Source organism: Pholcus phalangioides, unplaced genomic scaffold (assembly GCF_987345545.1).
Source record: "Pholcus phalangioides strain wild (caught in Gottingen) unplaced genomic scaffold, Ppha-v1.0 ptg000018l_1, whole genome shotgun sequence".
NCBI classification, from domain to species: Eukaryota; Metazoa; Arthropoda; class Arachnida; order Araneae; family Pholcidae; genus Pholcus; species Pholcus phalangioides.
This window is the reverse complement of record NW_028301611.1, coordinates 11,912,512-11,935,601: the sequence shown is the minus strand read 5'-3', so window position 1 is coordinate 11,935,601 and position 23,090 is coordinate 11,912,512. Positions and strand designations below refer to the sequence as shown.

General features: G+C 32.9%; 1 protein-coding gene across 1 annotated transcript in view; it reads left to right on the top strand.

The window, feature by feature from the left end:
* Positions 1-23,090, top strand: part of LOC149071740 (focadhesin) — a 60,874-nt gene that overhangs the window by 7,446 nt on the left and 30,338 nt on the right. Inside the window, exons 6-16 of the mRNA XM_089247703.1 lie at positions 1,905-2,082; positions 2,400-2,600; positions 3,162-3,270; positions 5,091-5,563; positions 11,632-11,736; positions 13,212-13,438; positions 17,774-17,900; positions 18,040-18,098; positions 18,780-18,996; positions 20,420-20,564; positions 22,406-22,591. Of these exons, the coding sequence (XP_089103829.1) occupies positions 1,905-2,082; positions 2,400-2,600; positions 3,162-3,270; positions 5,091-5,563; positions 11,632-11,736; positions 13,212-13,438; positions 17,774-17,900; positions 18,040-18,098; positions 18,780-18,996; positions 20,420-20,564; positions 22,406-22,591 (2,027 nt within the window). The remainder of the gene's footprint in view (positions 1-1,904; positions 2,083-2,399; positions 2,601-3,161; positions 3,271-5,090; positions 5,564-11,631; positions 11,737-13,211; positions 13,439-17,773; positions 17,901-18,039; positions 18,099-18,779; positions 18,997-20,419; positions 20,565-22,405; positions 22,592-23,090) is intronic.

Sequence of the window (23,090 nt, the reverse complement as noted above, 5' to 3'; positions counted from 1 at the left end):
AATATTGATTTTTTAATATTTATTTATTTATTTATACAATATTGTTGGCCCTTGGGCCTATACAAGAGGATGCGATTGAGAATGACAAAGATATTGTTTGATGTTGGATAAAAAACTAGTGATAGAGGGAGATTCAACAATAGAGCTTGGGAGTTTGTTCCATTCACCAATGGTATGAGGAAAGAAGCTGTATTTAAAGCAGTCAGTGGAAGCAAAAATAGGTTTTATTTTAAGGGAATGGTCGAGTCTTCTAGAGATGTAGGATGGTTTGGCTAAGATACCAGAAGTATCCATGTTGAACTGACCATGGAAAATTTTATAAAGCAATGTTAATCGAGAGATGAGACGAAGAGTAGAGAGAGGGAGGAGATGAAGTTCATTTTTAAGTTCGGACACAGAAATGAAAGATGACCAGCAGTCGTGAACAAATCGGGCGGATTTATTTTGAATAGATTCAAGTTTGTCTATATTACTGGAGGTGCAAGGGTCCCAGATTTCAGCGGCGTAGGAGAGGACGGGGGATATATAAGTTTGGTAACAGAGAAGTCTGATATCCCGAGTAGAGTGTTTAAGATTGCGGCGGAGGAAGAAAAGTTTGTTAAGGCACTTCTGGTAAATGTAGTCGATGTGTTTGTTCCAACGTAGGTCGGCTGAAATAATGACACCAAGGTATTTGATATGTGAAACTTGGGATAACGGTAAATGATTGATGGAGTAGGAGTATTCAAGAGGAAGAAGTTTACGGGTAACTTTCATGTGAACCGTTTTTGAGATATTCATTGGCATTTGCCATAGGGAACACCAGTCGGCGATGAAAGCCAGGTTATGTTGGAGAAAGTATGAGATTATTTTATAATCTCATAATAATTTTAAATATGCAGTGGTACCTTGATACTTGTCTGTAATTGAGGGGGGGGGGGTTGAAGTCAGGGTGGAAGAAAAATTCCAGCAAAAAAATTCCATCCAATCATCTTTTAGTGTAATAGAAAAAATTCATATCATACAATATCATAAAAATTTCATATCATAAAAATTCTATCATAGATGAAAGAATAAATGGGATCTGAGGCCATTTGAGCATCCTGTGGGCATCATCCTTGAACAGCATGATGCCCACAGTAATATAAAATATATATATATTAATATATAATAAAATATATATATTAATATATAATAAAATATATATATTAATATATAATAAAATATATATATTAATATATAATAAAATATATATATTAATATATAATAAAATATATATATTAATATATAATAAAATATATATATTAATATTATATAAACCTCATTAGTGCATCACCCAGTTAACAAGTCACTCTGCTCACCGGGTCACTTTTTTGGAAGTCCCAATTGTCTTCAGGCAGGAATCGGCACATTTATGGCTTACTCCGTTTAACGAGTCACTCCGCTTACTAAGTCATATTTTTGCCCTCCCAAGAGTGACTCATTAACAAGGTTTGACTGTATTAATATATAATAAAATATATATATTAATATATAATAAAACATATATATTAATATATAATAAAACATATATATTAATATATAATAAAATATCTAATATATAATAAAATCTGTACTTTGTTAAAGACTTAGAAGAATCACAATTATGTTATTATGAAAATTGATTTAATGCCCAATTAGATTTTCTTTTTCAACTTGTTTGTTCCTTAATTTTAAGAGCAAGTATCATTAGTGTCAAAACTTTTGAAACAGGCTGTATAAATGTACTTAATCAAAACAATAAATGTATAATTTTTTTAAATAACTGAAATTATATTGGTGAAGTATTAGAGACATTATTGTGTCAGTAATAGTGTTTGTTTTGGAATTCATCACAGAAGGAAAATTTTTGAATCTCTAATGAAAACTTTCCTCTTTCTCTCTAGTGCCAACTCCAGTTTTCTATCCATTGTTCCACTTTTGGATTATGTTCTCTTAAATCCACAAGGAAATATCCAGATTTCATCATTTAAGCATTCACTACTTCAAAAATTACTTAGTGCTGGTGAAGGAAACTCATCTAAAATATTGGACTACTTTTGTCATGTTCTACCATGGATACAGGTAAAATTAATTATGTTTGCTTACTGTTAAATAGTATATTCAGTGCTGTCTTAATAAATGGGCCTACCCAGACAAGAGGGACCTCACAAAAATGAGAACTGATTGAAATTTTCAACAACTTTCCAGGTAGGGCCTCAGAAAAATCACTTCGCCCAGGAGCCCCATGATGATGTTAAGACGGCCTTGAATATATTCTAACAAATATGACAGTATATAATTATATATTAGGAATATGGACAAGGTGCATGTATGGTTCAACAGCAGTATATAATTATATATAAAGCTTTTTTTTTAAATCCCTACAATTTTCCATGCAGGTTAATAATTCCCTACAATGTGCTGAAAGTTTGCATTTCCTATCAAATTTCAAAGAGGTCATTATTAGATCTGATGTGGAAGACGACTCAATGATTTTGAACCTCATATTTGTTTCGCTTGGACTGATTGGGAGCAGTATTGACCAGGGAATGACACTGTCCTCTTTTCTAGACATAGTCGAAGAACTCTGTTCTTCATTGGTAAATATATTATTTGAATGCTGTTCTCTCTCTCTCTTAAATACAGTATTTTACTTTGAATGTGTCATTCATATTGCAAAAGGTTGTATAACTATTAAAATAAAAAAAAAAAAAATTTTATACCGTCCATGTGTGTGCCCAAACACCCGATTAAAGAGTTGTTGCCCTGTCCCTCCTGATGCCAACTAAAAAATTCCATGTTTCTAAGTGCAATATGCACTGAGAAATTCAAACTAATTTGATAAATGGAGTTGGGAAAAAAACAGCTCTAAACGTAGAAAAACCGTTTTACTCACTTTAATGCTGTTTTTCACCAACTTTCTCCCATTTTTTGAATTAGTTTGAATATCTCAATGAATATTTCACTTAGAAACATGACTTGCAACATGAATGACATATCTGAGTACTACAAGTTATTTGGATACTTTTTTTAATTTGAAAAATGCCTCTAAGATCAATGGTTTGCCAGTGAAATGCCATACGCCCTGTTATCTGTGTACACTGTATAAATACTGTTTTGAATTGAGATAATGATTAATTTTGTTTTTTCTTTTTTTAAAGGGAACAGCTGCATCTTCCAATCAAACCTATGGCAACTGTTGTTTTGCTGTGATATCGACTCTACTTTCAAAAAGCTATGGCGATGTTACATTAAGACTTCTTAAAATAGGTTTGCGTGTGTTTTATCTCCCTCAAATGATTTATTGAAACCAATTTGTCACTTGTGACTTCAGAAACTTGAAACATATAGGGACTTGTACATATTTATATTTTTATGGTGAAAATATTCTTTGTTTCATTAATTTATTTGACTTCATTTTTATTAGTGTCAATTTACTTTGTTTGATTGGGAAAAAAAGTGAGTAGGGCTGGGATTACACTGTAAAAGTTTGATAAAAGTTATTTTATAAAACTTCAAAACAACCAATAAGTGCATCAGTTACATTTGCTTATTGGTTGAATTTTTTATGTTTTTATAGTGTAATCGTGGCCTAAGAGTCAAGTTTTTCCCATTTTTATGTAAGAGTTCTCATCTTAAATCAAAAGATCTCAAATTTTTAAATTTTAGAGTTCATTTTATTCTCAACAATTCCCTAACATTATTGATTAGCATCTTCAAAAAGCATGTAAGTTTTTTTTTTACCAAATGGTGAATTCAATGATGCATTTTTAGCTTCAAGTTTAAGACTTTTAACCATTGCTGGGCCAGGAATCACAGCATGTACTTATGCCACTTCAGCTTGTTGGACATTGCTTTATTCTGATTGTTTGTTTGAATTTAAAATCAATCTCCCATGTGTGTCATCCATGCATCTAGAAAAATATGGTGGACAAGAGGACAGCCCTCTCTTTCAATACACAATGAACACAAAAAGATTCTTATCAGTTGAAGCCCAAAAGTGAAAATGTTGGAAAAATTCAAAAAACTGTTTTTGCAGCCCATAGGGATGCTTACTCTTACGACCTCTTTACATGCTCTTTTGAACTCCTTAGAGGGAATATTTGGCACTTTTCACATTGAAAACATTATAAAGCATTGCTCATTCAACACTTTAATGTGAAGTACAGTATTTGAATTTTTCTTGGTACTTACATCGTTTACCACTTTTACCCTCCAATTACTAACTAAAGGTATTTAATTTTTAACTGTTAAGCGATTGTATTTAGATAGAGTAGAACCCTCGTTTAATAAATTTCCTCGCTTTAAGAAGTCTTTTATATATCGATATTTTTGTTGATTTTGCCCTGATTTAATGATTCTACTTAATTTAATTAACCTGATCCATCAAATCAGTACAGTTGACTCCACTTGTTAGAATCACTGATAATGTTATCACTTTTGCTAAGCACGGAATGGGCCAATATCATAACATGGGAAAAAATTTGTTTCGCAATGTCGTAATCAGCCCGTAATAGCTGCTATGATCCATGTACATGTAGCACTGCTTTTGCAATGGTTTTCCTATAGTGAAGGCATGTGTAACAAGGAAAAAAGTTCCTTTCTTCAGTTCATGGTCAGTTTCTTTAACTGACCACATTCACAATTATTTAGCCTGAAGACATTTACAAGGGAATCTAGGGAACAAACTTTATATATATATACATTATAAAAAGTATCGCAATTCCTAATACACACATTAAGCAGTTCCATTCTAACTTCTCACAATTTTTCAACAAGAAAGGGAGTTTAGTTTATGAAGGGGAAAAATATTCTATTTGAGAACAATTTTTAAAAATATATACTATTTAACATTTTAAAGCCTGTAATGTGGGAAAGATGAACAGAGTTGTCCTGTTTCCATACGGCCCTGTTTGACCAAATGGGATATATGGTCATTGTACTCGCAATCTGGAATTTTTTGGAGGTTAAATTATAGTTATCAATTAGTTATTGCTTGAAACCATGAGTCCCAATGTGATAACATTAAGCAGCATGGACTGTATACCTAATAAAAAGTATAGTGACTCCATTATTATTATTTTTTCCAGGTTTATTACTTCTAGAGAGAGTGCAGCCAAATAGAATCGCTGCAAGCATGGCATTTATTCCTACTGTGCAGTTATCACTGGAACCTAAAATAATGTCTTTCACATATGATGAGAATATCACGAACATTCTAACACAATTCACAGATAAACTTCAAATGTGCCTTAAAAACAAAACCGCTTATGGGAAATATGTATCGAGCAGTTTCCCTATCAAGTATTCTGAAGCAATTAATATCCAGTGTCTTGATGCAGTGTTGTGTGTGAATTTTATTTCCGAATTCGAAAACTGGGATGATGAAACCAGAATGAGTTGGTTACTTAAAATGAAGCGATATTTAAGTGTAAGTTCTGAGCAGGTCTCTGATCTTATATTCAACATGGTAGCCGGTCTGCTGTTTCTTCCATCATCAAAGCAGTTGCTTAACATCCAGCTGGAAGTTCTGGAAATTATCTGTGACAAAAACTGTGAAATGGTAATTGAGCTTTATCTTTTTGTAGATAATATCTCGGTATGTTGGTTTGTTGTGGATATTTAATTTTTTGAAATTTCTAAGCATGAGATATTTCATCAAGTAGTAACTACAGTAAAACCTGTCTATAACAATACTGTAGGAACCTAGAAATAATATTTTTATAGAAAGGTTATCATTGTAGACAGTTTGAGCATTTATGTTATTTCATAATGAACAGGAATTCTGCCTTGACCAAAGAAAATATCTTTGTAGGCAGGTTTATTGTTATGCAGTGAAATCTGTGTATAACAATACTGTCTACATGGCCTTAACTAGGCAAGTGCAACAGGTGTACCCACACAGGGCACGACCTCCTATATAACCGGCCTTTGCGTAGCGTTGTGACGTCACTAGAAGTAGTGCTAAACCTCCGCCTCCTTAAGCCTAACGATCTGATCGGATACGGCGACGATATTTTTTGAAGTTTTTTTCTCCCTGAAGAATTTGAATCACGTAACCAGTCGGGAAATTTTCTTAAAAGACATCGATATTTTTTTCAACTATATACACAAACATTAATGACCCATTTAAAAAAATTCTTTTGCCCTTTCCTATTAGTTATGCACTGCACTATTCACTTTTTTTAAAATTAAACAATGATTTCATAGATATCTCTCATTGTAGAGAGAGAGAGAGTCATCTTAATTCCTTAATTTTTTTTCTATTTGAAAAAGAAAAAACCCAATCATTCTGTACAGTATTATTTCTATAAATATGAGACTTTTTTTTTAAAAAAATCGAGTGTTCCTAAAATTAAACCTTTGCAAAAATATCTTGAAACTTCTGAACTGATGAATGAGAAAAACAAAGCCTTGTATCTTTTTTACTCCTAAATATTATTTGATAGCAATAAAAGACACCATAATAATGTTAAATTGGAAAAGTTTATTTACATGTTTCAAAAAATATTGACACAACTTTATTTTACATGAATATAACATCCTTTCAGATGTAGGAAAAACAAATCTGTCCACACATGTAATAAATTGAAAAACACACATTTGATAAATGATTTCAATAACTTGATTTTTCAATGATTTTCAGTAATTTCAAATATATTTTGATTTCAAAAATACACAATTCTGATTTTAATATAAGTTGGTGGTTATGAGTAAACAGTACAGTCAAAAATAAATATATTTTTTGTGATCATCTGTGGCGTGTACCAAGTAAGACACTATGGAACCCCGATAACTTGAAACCCAAAGACTATCGAAAAATAATTATGTTAACTTAAGCAGATGTCAAGTTAGCGAATTTTATTTCATTTTGCTTCAATTTTTAAAAACTTTTTATGTATGTAATATTGAACATACACACATAATTCTAGATATCATTCACAAATTCATAAAAAAATTTTCATATCTGCAATTTCCTACGAAAAGTTTTTGTATTGGGAATAATTTCAAATTTTAGGTGGAAGGGACGTATATTTTAATTGTTGGAAGATGTTATTTGTGAATGAGCGTTGTTATTGACCAAACAGATAAATGTCCTCCCCTCATTTAAAACATATCAATTTAGCTTTCTCGTGTCTTCTCTCACACTCAAAAATCATTCACAGCTGTGGCTGTCATATCAAACAGGTTGAGTTTTCAGGTTCCAAACAGAGAAATAACGGGAAGTAACCCTACTGAAAGGAGTGGAGAGAATTTGACGAATATTAATAAAGAAATAACAGAAACAATGAAAAATATAATTTTTCACATACGAGAGTAATGACGCAAAATTTTTTGAACTGATCAACGCATGGGTGATTTCTGAGTACAAGTTATGGTAATGCAGTTTAAATCGTAGTCGACTTAAGTGGGATATGGGTCTCATGTATCAAATTGAAATATTTTCCCCAATGAATCAAATATAGTGGCAACCATATAAATAATAAACGGTGAGTTATCAAAGTTACACTGTACTAAATTTAACGCTTTAAAATACTCATGTTGCGATACAAAAAAACAAGTTAGTGAATAAAATTGGAGGTTGATGTCTCCTTTCCAAATCACAGTAATGTTATATGAAGACATGCTTGCATTTTACGATTATTTTTAAAAATCATTTTTGTCATAACAGACTGTTCCGAATTATATCTGCACCATATTAAAAAAAAACCTACTTGGAAAGTATGAACAAGTAATAATCCTTTGCCTGATAGGCATAATTGAAAAGAAACCAACAATAAAGGCAAAGCTATGATTCAAGCGAAAGCATTGATTTTTTTCATGACTTTTAGGGGGTCATGATTTTTTTCTTACTCTGAAACAGAGTTCCTCACTCAAAATCTGAAAATTTTTATAAAACATTAGAAATTCGTGGCTTTTCCTTATTGTTTACCTTCATCGTTGGTCACCTCTTCGAATATTTTGAAAGTTTTTGCATTTTTCTATTACCTTTTACTTGGCATTTTTCCCTTTCTGTTTCAAATTCATCACAAGTCATTTTTTTTATAGAAATTATTTGAGAATGCATCAGTAATAAAACATACGTACTCATATACATGACCTTATAGTGTTATCCATAAATGTTTTTCACATCTTTCTGATAGAAAAATTTCCCTTTCAATCCAATAAATTGCATATACACATTTCAAACTCCTACCGGTTTCATATCCTTTTTCTCTCTGGCTTGTTTTGAAGTGTGGAACAGTGAAACGCGAGAGTCCCAGTGTACAAAAATTCCAGTGTACATTCAACAGTGGTACATCATTGAGAGTTTCTCGAGACCTTACTGTATCCGTAGATTTGCCGATCAGGAAGCTTGTTGAATTCCTTGATAGAGGATAGATAATGTTGTCATGACCGTGTTTGGTGCTGAGCAGATAATGAAATCAGGAACGCTTCCTCAGGGTTCATAATAGCTTATCAAGAATCTGGCTTGAAATGTGGTTTACATACCTGTAAAATGAGAGAGAAGAGCCCTTATAAAAATTTATGGCATTAAATCAATTTATTTTGAAAATAAAAATTTTGAAAAAATAAATTTGATATAATTTTATTTTATGATTACAATTTTTTTTCTCTCTACTATCAAAAGATTTCCTACTTGTAGGTACATCTTGAGACAATAAGTTTTCTAAAAAATATTTTTGAAAATATCTAAGCATAAAAAAAGGTAAAACTTTCATAATATTCACAATGTTAAAAGTATATGACAAATTTTCATAATGATTAAGTTTTTTAAAAAAAATTAGAAATTAAGAAAGGAAAAAAAATTCCCAAGGTGAACAATTCTATGTTAATTAATGTATGCCTAATTTTCATTGAGTTCATTGCCAGTAAGAAATTGAACTAATGTTAACTTTTTAAAATTATGAAAAGATAAAATAAGAAAAATTGTTCAAATAGACAAAAAATTAAGTAATATGCTCTAAACACAAATACTGTACCTCATCTGTTCAAAATTGAACAGATGAGGTACAGTATTTGTGTATAGAGCATATTACTTAATTTTTTGTCTATATTATTGGAGTTAGATTAACAAAACATCAACAGAAAAAAAAAGTTAAACTTTCATTTGTATCGAAGTTTGTTGATGCGGAAAAAAATATATACCATATTGATATATTATATCAAAAAAATCAGCGATTTTGCACTTCATGATTAAATTTCGACATGGAATAGCCTTCAACATTATCATAAAACTAGTGGACTAATGCTCTTATAACCAGAAAAATTCAAGAAAATTTCAATAAATAATACAAGAACGTTCTTACCTTACTATTGCTGGTAATTTCGAAAACCTTTCGATGGCATGCTATTTCTCGGCATCTGAGCACGGCGACTTTTGGATCATTCCTTCAATCTAATTTATAATTCCGCACGACTATCGTGAACGGCATGAGAAATATATAAAAATACAAATTCGAAAAAACTGAGAGTTGAAATAAAATTATAAAAACACGTGCGAAGCAGAGATGAAGAACAAACAAACACGTTCAATCGTGCTTCGCTGAGTAGGGTCATGGAGGAACGATAGCACTACTCTTGCTGACGTCACAGCATTCCTGATCACGTGTGCAGAGGCCGGTTATCTAGGTGGTCGTGCACAGGGCCCACTTGGGGGGGGGGGGTAAAAATGGGCATAAATGGGTCAGAAGGGGCCTAAATTCAAATTCTTGCACAGGCACAGGAATGGCTAGCTACGGCCTTGACTGTCTATAACGTTAAACCCTCCTCTAATGATATTTTCTTTGGACCCTGCAGAATTCCTGTTCACTCAATGTATTTTTAACTTGCCCACAGTGATAATCACTTTTTAGATGCACCTGTCTATAGCGATAATTTTAAATCTTTAGAAAGCTAGTAGTACCTATACAATAAATCCGGATTTCTTCAACTTGGAAAATGACACCCTGTGATCCAGAATGGAAGGAAACAAAAGATTACTGCACATGTGAGTGATAAGAAATGATTTCAGGGAAATTGAAGAGAGGAAACTAGAACGCGGGGCTAGCGAATGGAATTCGCACAAGTGTGTGAGTGCTCACCAATGCTCGTCCATTCATCTTTTCGATTTAATGCCAAAGAACTATTAAACTTCAACAATAATGTGATAGTGTTTGGACGTGCAAGCGATGAAGAGATTACTGCAGAAGATGAACTACCAGGTTGGCAGAGCGATGAAGAGGCAGCATGAAGAGAGTGTTCACAAGAGATGCTAAAAATTTCTGTTAAGGATGCCATATCCCTAATCTCTCTACAGGATTTCATTTCAACATTACCAAATGTTTCCAATGTGCATATGAACTTGTTTGATGGGCTCAAACACACACACATATATATATATATATATATATATGCAAATGTCATTTGTATCAAGTAAACAAACAGAATTAACAACTTTTTTTCTGAATAGTAACAGATTTCCCCCCCCCCCCCGTAATTTTATTGTTAAATAAAATTATGCTTAATCTCCTTTACACACATACTTTTATGTAGGTACCTATATTGTTAGTAAAAATTTTGACAGGAAAATTTTAACTTTCAATATTTTAAAATTTTTTTAAGGATTTCAAATTTTATAAAATACAATTTTATATAAGCAAGTATTTTAAAGATGAATCAATAAGCGCAGTAAAATTTGTTAGTACTACATACATTATATTACATGCACACGTACGTACATAAACATTGGCTGCACAAATGCTCAAACTGTCTATAACGATAACCTGCCTATAAAAATATTTTTTCTAGATCTTTACGGTATCGTTATAAACAGGTATTACTGTAGTTATCTACACGTATAACATTATTTGTGGCACAAGATTTGGTTACCAGCTACATAAAATAAATGCATGTCAAAATTGATGAATGCTGGTTCTGGTAAGTTGCTTTCCTGAGAAACCTGGGATGTTAGTCTGATAACTTTTTTAATGAAAAAGTCAAGATTTGCTTGTCTATCTCTGTCTATTAAAATTGTTGTAGCGAGCCAGTAATTCTCAGTATCTCTCGCATATAAAAAAATTCCATTCTCAGGATTGCAATTCTTCGATCACAACTCTGATGGGGGTGACAATCTCTTACCTAAAGATGCTCATTTGTGAGCTCTGACGAATTGGATTTGAGGTTTCATTTGCACTTTATTTTTCTAACATCCTCAAATCAAATAGATTTTGTCATTTTCACTATGCCATATCTTTAGTTGACAGTTAGAGCTCAGTTTTAGGTTTCAAATCAAACTCCCAGCCAAATTTAACAGGTTACACATTTTTTCAAAATTATGTTTTAATGTAATTGCATAAAGTTAAGAGATGATGTAAACCATATGGTGTTTGCATTGGTTTATGTAATTATAATGACAAGAAGATTAATTGGGATTTTTTATGCACTAAAAAGTGATTTATATTATTTTTTTACTAAGGTTTCTATGAATCATTCAATTTTGTTGCTATACTGTCATTTTAAGCATGCTGAAGAACTTTTTGAAGCATTTTCCCATTAGTAATTTTTAAGCGTTTTGCATTCAGTGGTGATAAATTCATATATCCTTCATAATATAAAAACTGATTTCGATTTTTATTTTCTTCACTCCAGTCTACAAGGATGTTCTCGCTATTAATTTATAAACAATCTTCAGAGAAGGATCCTGAAATTTTGTTACTTATACTCGAGTATTTATCAAAGACAGCTAGTCATAAGGTAAGGAAAACAGCCAATATGATAATTGAGATTCTGAATTGTATAAAACCATAGATTTTTTGCTGAACTTTAAAGTTATAACCGCTATAGGGGGGGAATATATAATGCCATTTTTTTAGAGCAGGAGATGTTAATTAGAAGTCCTTGGAGAAATTCCAGGGGCTCCATCAGCTTGGATGAGAAAACAAAGGATTAATTGGAGGGAGAAATTGTTTTTCTCAGCCTAATACATAAAGGAAAGAGAAATTTCTAAATATGACAGATAAATTCAGAAAGAAAAGTCATTTCTGGTCTTTGCAAAGAATCAAACCTAGGCCCATTTTACTACTGATTCGCGCAAGTGTGCTACCACATACACCACTGGAGACACGACCTTGCTTTTTTATTTCACGCACTGTGGTGTGAGGTGCTGAAGTAGAGGCTTAGCAGCTTCCTTCAACTTCAGCAAATGCCCCGAAAGGGGAGAGTAGGGAGATTGCAAGAGGAACTGGGTTCTATTCCTGGCGGGGACCAGATGACTTTTCTTTCTGAGTTCACCTCTGCTGTTATGTCCAGAATGTCTCTTTCCTTGAAATTGTTTTGTATTTTCTTTTAAATACAAAATAACATTCATTCTGTAGCAAAAGGGGGGGGGGTCCCATTGACTCAATGTTATTGGTTCAAAGGGTACATGGAACACAATAGGTTCAAGAACATTATATACAGGGTGCTCTGGTAATGGACCGACAAAATCAGAGGGTTGTTAGTAGGCATCAAGAGAAATAAAAATTGCAATGAAACATGGTGTCGCAAACCACATTGAGAGGGTGAAAATCATGAAAATGCATGCAGGTTTCGACATCACACTAGAACAACAAAAAGTACAATAATAACTACAAAAACCAAGCACAACTCGGGTCTATCACCATCTATGGACGATTGAGTTTGTTGCTCCATTAACAGAACACCTTGTATAAAGCCATATTCATGAATTTAAAAAAAGTTGTCTCCCCCCTAGTCATTTATACTACAGCTTTTTGGGGCTCAGCGTAAAACCAAATATTTCCATGATTATAACTTTTCCATGTAATATTTGAGAAATTTTTATTTAACTTATCTATTATGTATCATGTAGTTTTTTTCCAGCTATATAAATGCTTAGAAAAACTGCAATAAAATTTTATAAGTCTGCATGCTACATCTACCATTCAAATATTGTTAAAATATAAAATTGTGCAGGTTTATGAGCATGACAGTTTTATGGGTCAAAGGCATCGAGATTAATGTTAATTAGTTTGAGAAATTAGATAAATTTATTAGGGACATTAACGATGTGGTTATATCAGTAAAATCGTAGATTGCTATCTTCCTGTATGGGGAAAAGCTCACATTTTTGTATGAATTTATTCATTAAAAAATTATTATACTTATTTTGTTGAATAAAAACAGAATAAGAAATACTTTTTATTTACGTCTTTTACCTATTGTTTTCCTAGTATGCTGTAGCTCCAGTTTTGAATATCCTCCAGATGATGTTTAAACATCAAGAACTGAAATCTCAGGCAGCTTATCTAATGTATCACTTATGGAAGAAGCAAGACAGGTGTTTTTCATACTTGGAAAAGTTTCTGGTTGAGAAAGACCTAACAGTGTCATTAACCACCGGTGTCCCAGAGTGTCGTCTTGCTCAAATCTCTATCATCAAGAAACTTTGTACTGAAGTGTAAGGCTCTTGAAATTTTACCTATCATTTCTGCATCATCAACAATTGGAAAAGGTTAAATAGCCATCTCAGAATATCTGTAATTTCATTTTGGTCCAATGGGTGATTTTTGAATTCCTACTACATAATCATAGCTACAGGTTTGATGAATATGAAAGCTTATACAGCCTCAAATAATTTAATAAACTGATAACTTTTTCTGAGATTAAATAAATACATAGGGTAATGAGGAAAGTCCCTTGGCCACATTTTACTGGCAAACTGCTGATTCTAGAGGTCGGGGAAAGTGGGGCAAAACTGGGTATCAAATAGAAATGAATTACCTTTTGGGTTTGATAGTGCAATTGAATAATCGACGTGGATGAACGCAAAATTCCAAAAAGAACCACGGCTATACACATTTCGGAACTATATGAAGTTCCTTCATCAGCAGCAGAAACAAGGAAGAAAGAAAATATTGAAAAATTCCTTTTTTTAAATTTGACTCTTGTCTACAACAGCAAGTAATTCCCGCTATAAGGAGTTTTTTTTTCAATATTTTCTTTCCTCCTTGTTTCTGCTACTGATGAAGGAACTTCATATAGTTCTGAAACGCGTATAGCTGTGGTTCTTTTTGGAATTTTGGGTTCATCCACATCTCTCTCTTATTCAATTGGGTTTCAAATGTGTGAGCGCATATTATTCTGGAACATGAGAAGAAAATTACATGAAACTTACAGCTTCTCTAAGGATGATATCACTCTCCGCTATCCATACGAAGGTTTACAACAGCTGGCTGATGCAAAGATTGAATATTTTCTTTTTTTTAAATTCATCTTTGCATCTGCCAGCTGTTATAAATCTTCATACTTTCAGCTTCAATGGATATTCAACTACCTGAATATAAGCAATTTTTTGTTCAAAATTCATTCTTCAATTATTATGACTTTTTTCTGAAAAAAAAGAACAAATAACCGGTTTCACACTACCCATTGAAATGCATGTAAAAAAATGTATTTATCAAAAGTATATTTTAAAAAATGAAAAATTTACATTAGTCTTCAAAGTTTTAAATTTCACTTTAAGAAATAATATCCTTCTTTTATGACCATTTAATTACCATTGTTATAGAAAATTTCAGTAGTTGAATTACATTGCCTTATGCTCTCATGTTAATTGCAAAAACCACATTTAAAAGTGTCATCTTTCTCTGTATTCGAGTGCGCTTCACAAGCCCAGTCTCTGCAAATGCAACACTGGATCCATTCTTCTTTTGTTCTTGAACTGTGCATAATGTTCATTACAAAATATACAAGTTTCAGGATTGTCCTCTTCTTCTCACGGTAATCCTATTAAAATAGCTTATCCTTTTGATTTTGATTTCATTGACTTTATCCACTTTCTACTTATTGCTGCTACTTTCATATTTTTATTAGTAGATGTTGAAAACATTTATTTGGGCTCTCTTATTGCAGCACAAGCTCATTAGGGAGAAGGAGCAAGCAGCATAGATGTTTTCCCATTTTTTTTGTTTTGAATCTTTTTGAGAGGCTGATGCTGTTTTGGCAACATACTATATAACGGCCTAATAAATTTCTTGCTGCTGCTTCTGAAGCAAGAAACACTTTGAGCTTTCTTAACTTTGTCTTCCAGTGTTGATTTTGAGAGTATTAAGATGTAAACTATAACTAGGTAGTACCTGGTTTTGTCCCCACACTCACATTCATGAAACAAAATGGCACAATTTTGTTCAGTGATGCCTTCAATTTTCTACTGATGCGTTTAAAATGTAATGTGAAAAATAATTAATACACTCATGAACTTACAATTATGGGTCTTCAAACATTTAGTCGAATACGACAGATAATATAAAGCACAAAATTGAATTATTTCTACCTAAAAACTTAAATTTTGAAAAAAATCAGTGTTACCACCCACTCACTAATATTAGTTCAAATTTCTTTAAGGGCTGCAGAGTAATTGATTTAAATGTTTTTGGGTCAATCACAGCACTAGATTCGGAGATAATGTCCTACCTGGTTTTGCCCCACTCTCCCCTATATACTAATTAGAAAAATATATCCATATAATGTGTAGAACTCAGACATGTAGTTCATGTTGCAATGTGTTGTATAGTTATTAAAATACAAATGCTAACGTTTGTTAACATTTTATACTGACACCCTGGTCCTCAAAACCAGATTAAAAAGTTGTTGCCTTTTCTCTCCTGAGCACAAATTTTTTTTTTCGCTTAAAAGTGCAATTTTTGCTGCGATATTTGAATTTAAAAAACTGAAAAAATTAGGAAAGAAAAGCATGATGAGGGAAAAACATTTTTCATTAGTTTGTGCTGTTTTTCCCCAACTTCTGATTTTTGAATTCAAATATTTCATCAAATATCGCACTTAACTTGAAATTTTTTTTTGTTGGTTTCAGGATATACAAAACAACGACTTTCTATTTGAGTTTTTTATTCTATTAACTGTACAACCCATTTCAACATGAATGACATATCTGAGTTCTATTATTTGGATACTTTTTCTAATTGGAAGTATGCCTTTAGGATCAATGGTTTGCTACTGAAATGCGACCAAGGGAATTGTAACGTGGGGAAAATATCAATCAAGATCTAAAAAATTAAAAAAAAGGGGTGGGGGAGACACCTAGTAAAATGATGTCAGATGTTTCAATCACAAATGATATAGTGCTTCATTGAAATGATTCTCGTGTAAAAAATTTATCATACTTTTATGACTATGTTGGTATGTGGTTTTTTAGTTATCTCTTTATGCTGAAGCATGATTTTTATTTTTTACCACACTCAAATCATTTTACTTTCATCTATCTGTGAAAATCTCATATTATTGACAGTTGCAGGGCTCCTACTTTTCCTACATTTTTTGGTAGAATGTCCTACTTTCTAGGTTTTTTCTAACTAAATCCTGACAACTGAATTCATGTAACTGCTTTTAAATGAAGAGGGCATCACATATATAGATATATTTCCAAATAATACAAATGCAGTTGATTGCAGTTAATGATTTTGCTAAAGCAAAAATCAGTTTTTTCAGATTATTTGGGGATGTATGTTGACCATTCGGTTCATTAATTTTTGCTTTGTTCCAGGGTTCTTAAACTCATTTTGTTTAATGTTTTGATCAATTGTCAGTGTTTTGATTAGTTATTAAAAGTTTCTGTCATGATGAAAAAAATAAGTTTGTATTTACTACTTCATGGGCTTAGACTATAAATTCATTGTACAGTAATGAGCATTCATCATTCACAATTATGATGCACATTGTGTGTATAGGTGAAACAACGGTTTGCATAACAAAGCAGTTGGATACATAGACCTATTCTAGGTTTTGTGATGCTGATGCTACCCAATAGTATTCACCTTGACTTATTTACATTAGAAATTGTTATTTACACATTTTCCTCTATGCTTTTGGAAGACATCTTGAAGTTGCATCATTCTTAAAAACTTCCATGTCTTTATAATTTGCTGTGCATCGAGGAAGATAGTTAACAGACTACTTTACCAAACACCAACTCTGTCCATATCGCTATATTGCAATTTACTGTCATTAATGAGATGGGTTGGAAATGAAGGTTCTGTCCATTGGTGGTCATCTCAAGTTCATTAGAGAAAATGTCTTATTTATATCCTTCCTTGGATTCGAACCCGGGACTGTGACAGCAACCATCATGGTGGTAGACGAGCATCTTACTGCCACGCCACTCGAGCAAGAGAGTTGACAGACTGGACTTTAGAAGACTCCTTGGGAAAAAAAGTGTAATACATTGTGGGGAAAGACAGAAAATAATTATCTGGCTTCTAGTGCACTGGTTTGGCCAAAAATTTGTTTTTCTTACTGTCATTTCTATAATTTTGCTTTGGCTCAAATCCATACTGAAATAGTGCTATGAAAAATGTTTTTCTTAAATAAAAAAGTTTTCAGAGTAATTTTTTTATTGTGCTATGATTATGTTGTCTGAGGGGGTAACCCTCCCCTTGTCCTACTTTTTCCTAATTTTTTGAGTGGGAGCCCTGCAGTTGATTCTACTTAACACATCATTTTTAACTGTTGAATGAATGCAAGATATAAAGTATCAACCGTTTTATCGTTCCAGTTAAAGCCTAAGCATTTATACAGTGAAACTCCTATATAACGATACTCAAGGGAATAGATAAACATATTCTATGAAATATATTAGCTCTATGAAAAATGAATTCAGAGATTAATATAGTCAAATAGGAGTTTCACAGTAGTTTGTAAAAAAAGGGAAACATGTTAAAATGACTTATGGTGATATAATTTATGCATTCATTTGAATTTTAAATATCTTGTGCAGGCCAAATAAGTGTTCAGGGCCTTTCTTAGGAACTTTGTCCAACATAATCAATGAATCTACTTCAGAAGCATCAACACCTGCTGCAGTTCTGGCCTTGGATGCGGTAATTGAACTCTGCACAGCTGAGGTATGTGTGAAATAAATTGGATCATTAAATACTTAAGATGTAGATCTTCTAATAATAGGTCTTGATTATTATTTTTAAACTTATCATCTGTAATTTATATCATGGAATATCCATAATTCTTAATTTATTTTTTTGTTAGGTTATTGATCTCAGATCTGCTTGGAAAGCTCTTGCGCCAAAACTTGGCAGAGATAAAAGGTAACACAAATATGATGACACTCTCTTTTCAAAATTTTTGAAGTGATGAATTATATGTCGATGAGATTTGAAGCCCAAAATAGTGGAAGACATTTTAGATGGCTGTTCACTGTCTTGAATGATGGAAGGTTATGTAATGAAACTATATAAAATGAAATATGCTGGCACAGTCACAGATGGTAGAGCCAGGGCTGCATGTGGGCCAATAACCCTCATGGTTTTTTTTCCCTATTTCAGTGCTTTACTCTATAGAAAGGGAACAATATATACGTTAAAATGATTATAGTTATTACCCATCTTCAAATTTCTGTCACCTTATCCTTTTCAGCTTTTGTCATTCCTGGGCTTATTGATTACATGTCTGCTTAATAGCATTGGCTGGTATTAGCTGCAGCATGTAATTCATCAAAGGATAATTTGCAGAGATTTGCTAATTATTCAGCAATAATAATATTTTGTTTTTTGAAATACCAACAACTCTTTCAACAAACTGAAAATGAAAAGGAGGAAATCGTAATATAAAGCAGATCTGACGTAACACCCAAAGATATACAGCCAAAATAGTTATTCAGGCTGAAGCTGTATCGAAAAATTGTTTTAGTAAGTTTCAACATGAAATCAATACAGTGATGACAACTCATAAGATTTTTTTCATTATTTTTTCTTTTTTTGTACTGTCAGGCCTCTGGTATCTGCTCATGTGTGTGAACTGCTTAGCTTGGTTCCCAAGTTAGTTGTGAAGTCCTGCGCATATGACAAATTCATGAATGAGGTGGTTGTTTACTTATGGCGAACTGTTTCACGAACACCTACAGATCCAATGACGTTTGGAGCTGCTTATAAAGCCTTGTCAACTTTTCCTGCAGATTGCCATAATTTGAAACTATTACCCGCTAGTGTAAGTTTTATTTTATTTTTCTATTTTTAAATTGTTTGTGTTTATTTTTTTTACAAAATTTTATTTGCATGTTTCCATCAGTTTCATAAGTCATCAGAGCCAGCTCCTGTAAGTTTGGGCCCTGGGCAAGTATGGATCTTTGGGGGGCCCTTTATATATAGTGTTCTTGGAGGCAGGGGTGTGCAGGGAGAGGAGAGGGACCCGTGCCTATAATTCAAAAGGCAGCCAATTTTGGGTCCATGAAAATTTGTCGCATGTGCCCTGTTTGCTCATATGAGGAAACAGGCCCTAATAGCGTACTTATATTTTTGTGAACAATATTGGTGGACATCAACTCAAACATAGCTGTGAAGTTTTTCATGTATTTTTAATTATCATTATACTTTTTTTGTACTTTCTCGAATACCTTAACATCTATGATGTTTTAATTGATATTTTAAGAATGATTTCTTGTTTCTGAAAATCACCTGCTTAAGATTACTCTTTGGTGTTTTTTTTTACACATATAGTGGAACCTTGTTTATACATTGCTCAGTTATACTACTTTCACATTTATATGGCGTTTGGCTTTGGCTGCAATTGGTTTTTATACATCTTAATGATAAGGCCGAAAGTTGCTAGTTGTAGATTATGCCGAAAAGTAATATGCCGAAAAGTATATACTGCTGCCGAAAAGATGAGTCCAAGATGAGAAATTTTTCCAACTTGACAATATTTTGTTGTAATTACTTACCCAATGTCGTGCATTAAAAATCCCTCTAAGTGGACCTATGTTGAAAGAAAAATATATGAAGATTGCTCAAGAAATGGATCTGAAAGAAGCTTGTTTTTCATCTGAGTGGCTACAAAAATTCAAATTATAACACAGAATTTCGTGTAAAGTACTGAGTAGGGAATGTAAAGATGTCCCTGTGGAATCTATTGAATTATAGTTTGAGAATATATCAGAGAAAATTTTTGGATATTATCTAAAGGATATTTTTAATGTTGACAAGACAGGATTGTTTTTCCAAATGATGTTTGAAAGAGTTTTAAAAAAGTTTAATCTAATGTTTTTTCTTTCATCTTCAAAAGAATACTATATGAATATAACCTAGATACTTTATAAACAATGGTAATGTTCTACTTTAAATGATTTGAAATGTGATTTAATTTTTTTTCCCTCAACCTCAAGTATGATTGAAATAATATTTTTTTAATAACAGAATTAGAGATGCAATTAAACACATTGAATTTCATAATGCTTTGTATGTCTGGGGGGGGGGGGGGAAGAGAAGCAATTTTCTTTAAAAAAGTCCCAGCCTCTTGAACATCATATAAATGAGATTTCAACTGTATTTAATTTTCTAACACCTGCATCAGTGATTGATGTCAGTTTTCTTCATGAAAAAATTAATTGTTTTCTTTTTCTAATGTTGTGTAGGCTAAAGTTAACCTGAAATTACCACCATCAATGATTTCCACTCCTTTGGATATGGGTAAATCACCAGAAGATGTTTTATCATACATTCCTGGGTACTGCTTCATTGATCTTCTGCAATACTACACTGATAAAGAAATTTTAGAAGGTAAAAATATAAAATGTGCAATCAAAGATAATAAAATGAAATATATGCAACTTTCCCCCCCCCCCCCCCCAATCTATTATGTCACAGTCTAAGAAATTTACTTCCTGACATTTCTTCCACATCCATGATGGAAATCTTTGGAGATTTAATAGAGCGTGGGCCATTCTCTGAAGAACAAGTAAAGCGGCATAGATCTTTGCTGAGCTGTTCCTTTACATAAAACCTCTGAGGTCTGATGGAATTATATCGGCTGGTTTGACTATATATGTTGGGCTCAGATCAGCTGCTGGTATCATAAATGTGAGTGAAACGGAAGGAAGTTCCTGATTTGATCCTGCTCTACAAGATGCTGTTAGAGGACTTGAGTGATTGAGCACAGAATTTTATGGATTACACTCTTCAGTATGTGGTTTAATTGATGTTACTGGATTTAACATCTTATCTTATTTGATTTCTGCCATAAATGCTCAATTGGATAGAGATGGCATGACTATGATTTAGTAAAGCTAACTCTCAATCAACTCAGTAAGGTTAGCTCTTCATCATGCTTTTAAAATCACTCGTGAATTGTTTGAACTATGTGGGGTGGTGCATTTTTTCTTCTATAAATATCCATATGCAGTAAGAATTTCCTTTACTGGATATACATGGCGAGAGTTTCAATATATATGTTCTGTTATGCATTCAGATCTTGTTTTACTCGAATGGAAGGGCTTACACAGGCCAGAAAAATGCTCTCTAAACTGTGTCCCTCCAGCTTGAAGTGCAATGGCGGTGCATGCTTTCATGCCATTTTATTCAGAATCATATTCTGCAATCTACTCTGTGTAATTATGATAATGATACATCAGACCATGTTTCCTTCTTCCAATCCCAATCATTTGTTGAAGAAGATTGGATCTTTGTGATCTTTGATACACAGAATTGTTTGATCTTGTTTGCAAAATCCTATGCTACTACTACTTGACCATATATGTACCTCATAAACATCCCTGTGCATAATTTCTAATAGATCTATTCATGCTGGAATGTGTGTGTGTTCTGAGTGAAAGTGTGGCCTCTGACATATTTATGTCATCAGAGTTCTGCCAGTGCTAAAGAGGCGATTCAAGTATTACGTAAGCAGATTTTCAACCATTTTTGACTCCACCCCCCCCCCCGTCAGCAACAGTCAGCAAAACACTGCCTCCTCCCCCCCCCCCCTCCGTCAGCAAAATTTCGTCAGCAGCTTAGAATATTTCATATCTTCAAAAAGGGGTGGTTGATGACCTAAGCAACCTTCAAACCCCCCTCCCCCCCTCGATGCTGACGTAATACTTGGATGGCCCCAAACACAAAAAGCCCATGCTTTCTATAGCATAGGCATTTGCATTTACTTCTGTCTGTTATATTCAAAGTATGTAACACATGACAAAGAGTATGGTGATTGGCCATACAAATTCTTTTTTGATTTAGATTTTCGGCAATTTAATGCATTGCTTCACTTCTATTGGTCTGAACGTTGCCATTAGCAAGGAGAGGTTTGGTGTTCATCCCTCCCACCTCTTTAGCTGAGATGGTTTGTTTTGCATTCCAACCTGAGTAGAAAATGAAATAACACTCTTGGATTGAAAAAAAATCTCCTCTTGAAAAAAACATACTTTACGCTGCTGCTGGCAACTTATCTTTTCATTTAATTATCACCTGGCTAATGTAAACCACATGTGTTGTAGATCACTTTCTAAAAACATCAAGAGCTCTCTTTTTTTCCTCAAAAATTACTGTGATATGTAAATATTTTTGATGACCACTTTCTACAGCGTTATGTATATTCAATTTTCCCCCACCCTCTATTTTCCTAGGTTACAGTTGTTTTCTACAATCAGTTGTAACACAAGAAGTAGCAGCTTTACCCCAGAGTGTTTATTTCAAACGTAAGCCAATCAGCAGGAAAAATGATTCATCTGACGTTCTTGCAAAAATTCCCGGAATTCTTTGTTCTCAGTTTGATTTGATTCGGTCTACTGTGGTGCAAAAGAATTTAGCTGGTAAGCCCTTGAAAATTTTTGAATGTATGGAAAGGCACTTTTCCGTAGAAGGCCACAAAGGAAGATCGCATGCAAATACAAAGACCTTAATAGGCAAACTGTCCAACGAGGTATCTTAAAAAAAACCAAAAGTGCCCATGAAAATATATGGATGCCAAATAAAAATTTAAAAAATCCAACTACCCCCCAAAATAAAAACAGTTTCCATGAATAAAAAATAAAAAATATGAGAAAAATATAATAAATTGCTTATAAAGAGAATGTGATTGTCTTCATTTAAGTATAGGTAGCTTCATCTCAACATGTTTATCGTATTTCTTTTTAAATGTCAACTGTGTGTGTGCATGGAAATTCATGGTACTTGAGGGTAAGCTATTCCATTCATTCACAACCCAGTTAAAAGAACTCCCAGTGACACAACAACCTGGAGCTGTCACTTACTAAATGATATTAGTGTCCTCTTATCGAAGCACTCGATTGACATTGTATTAATAGCTCA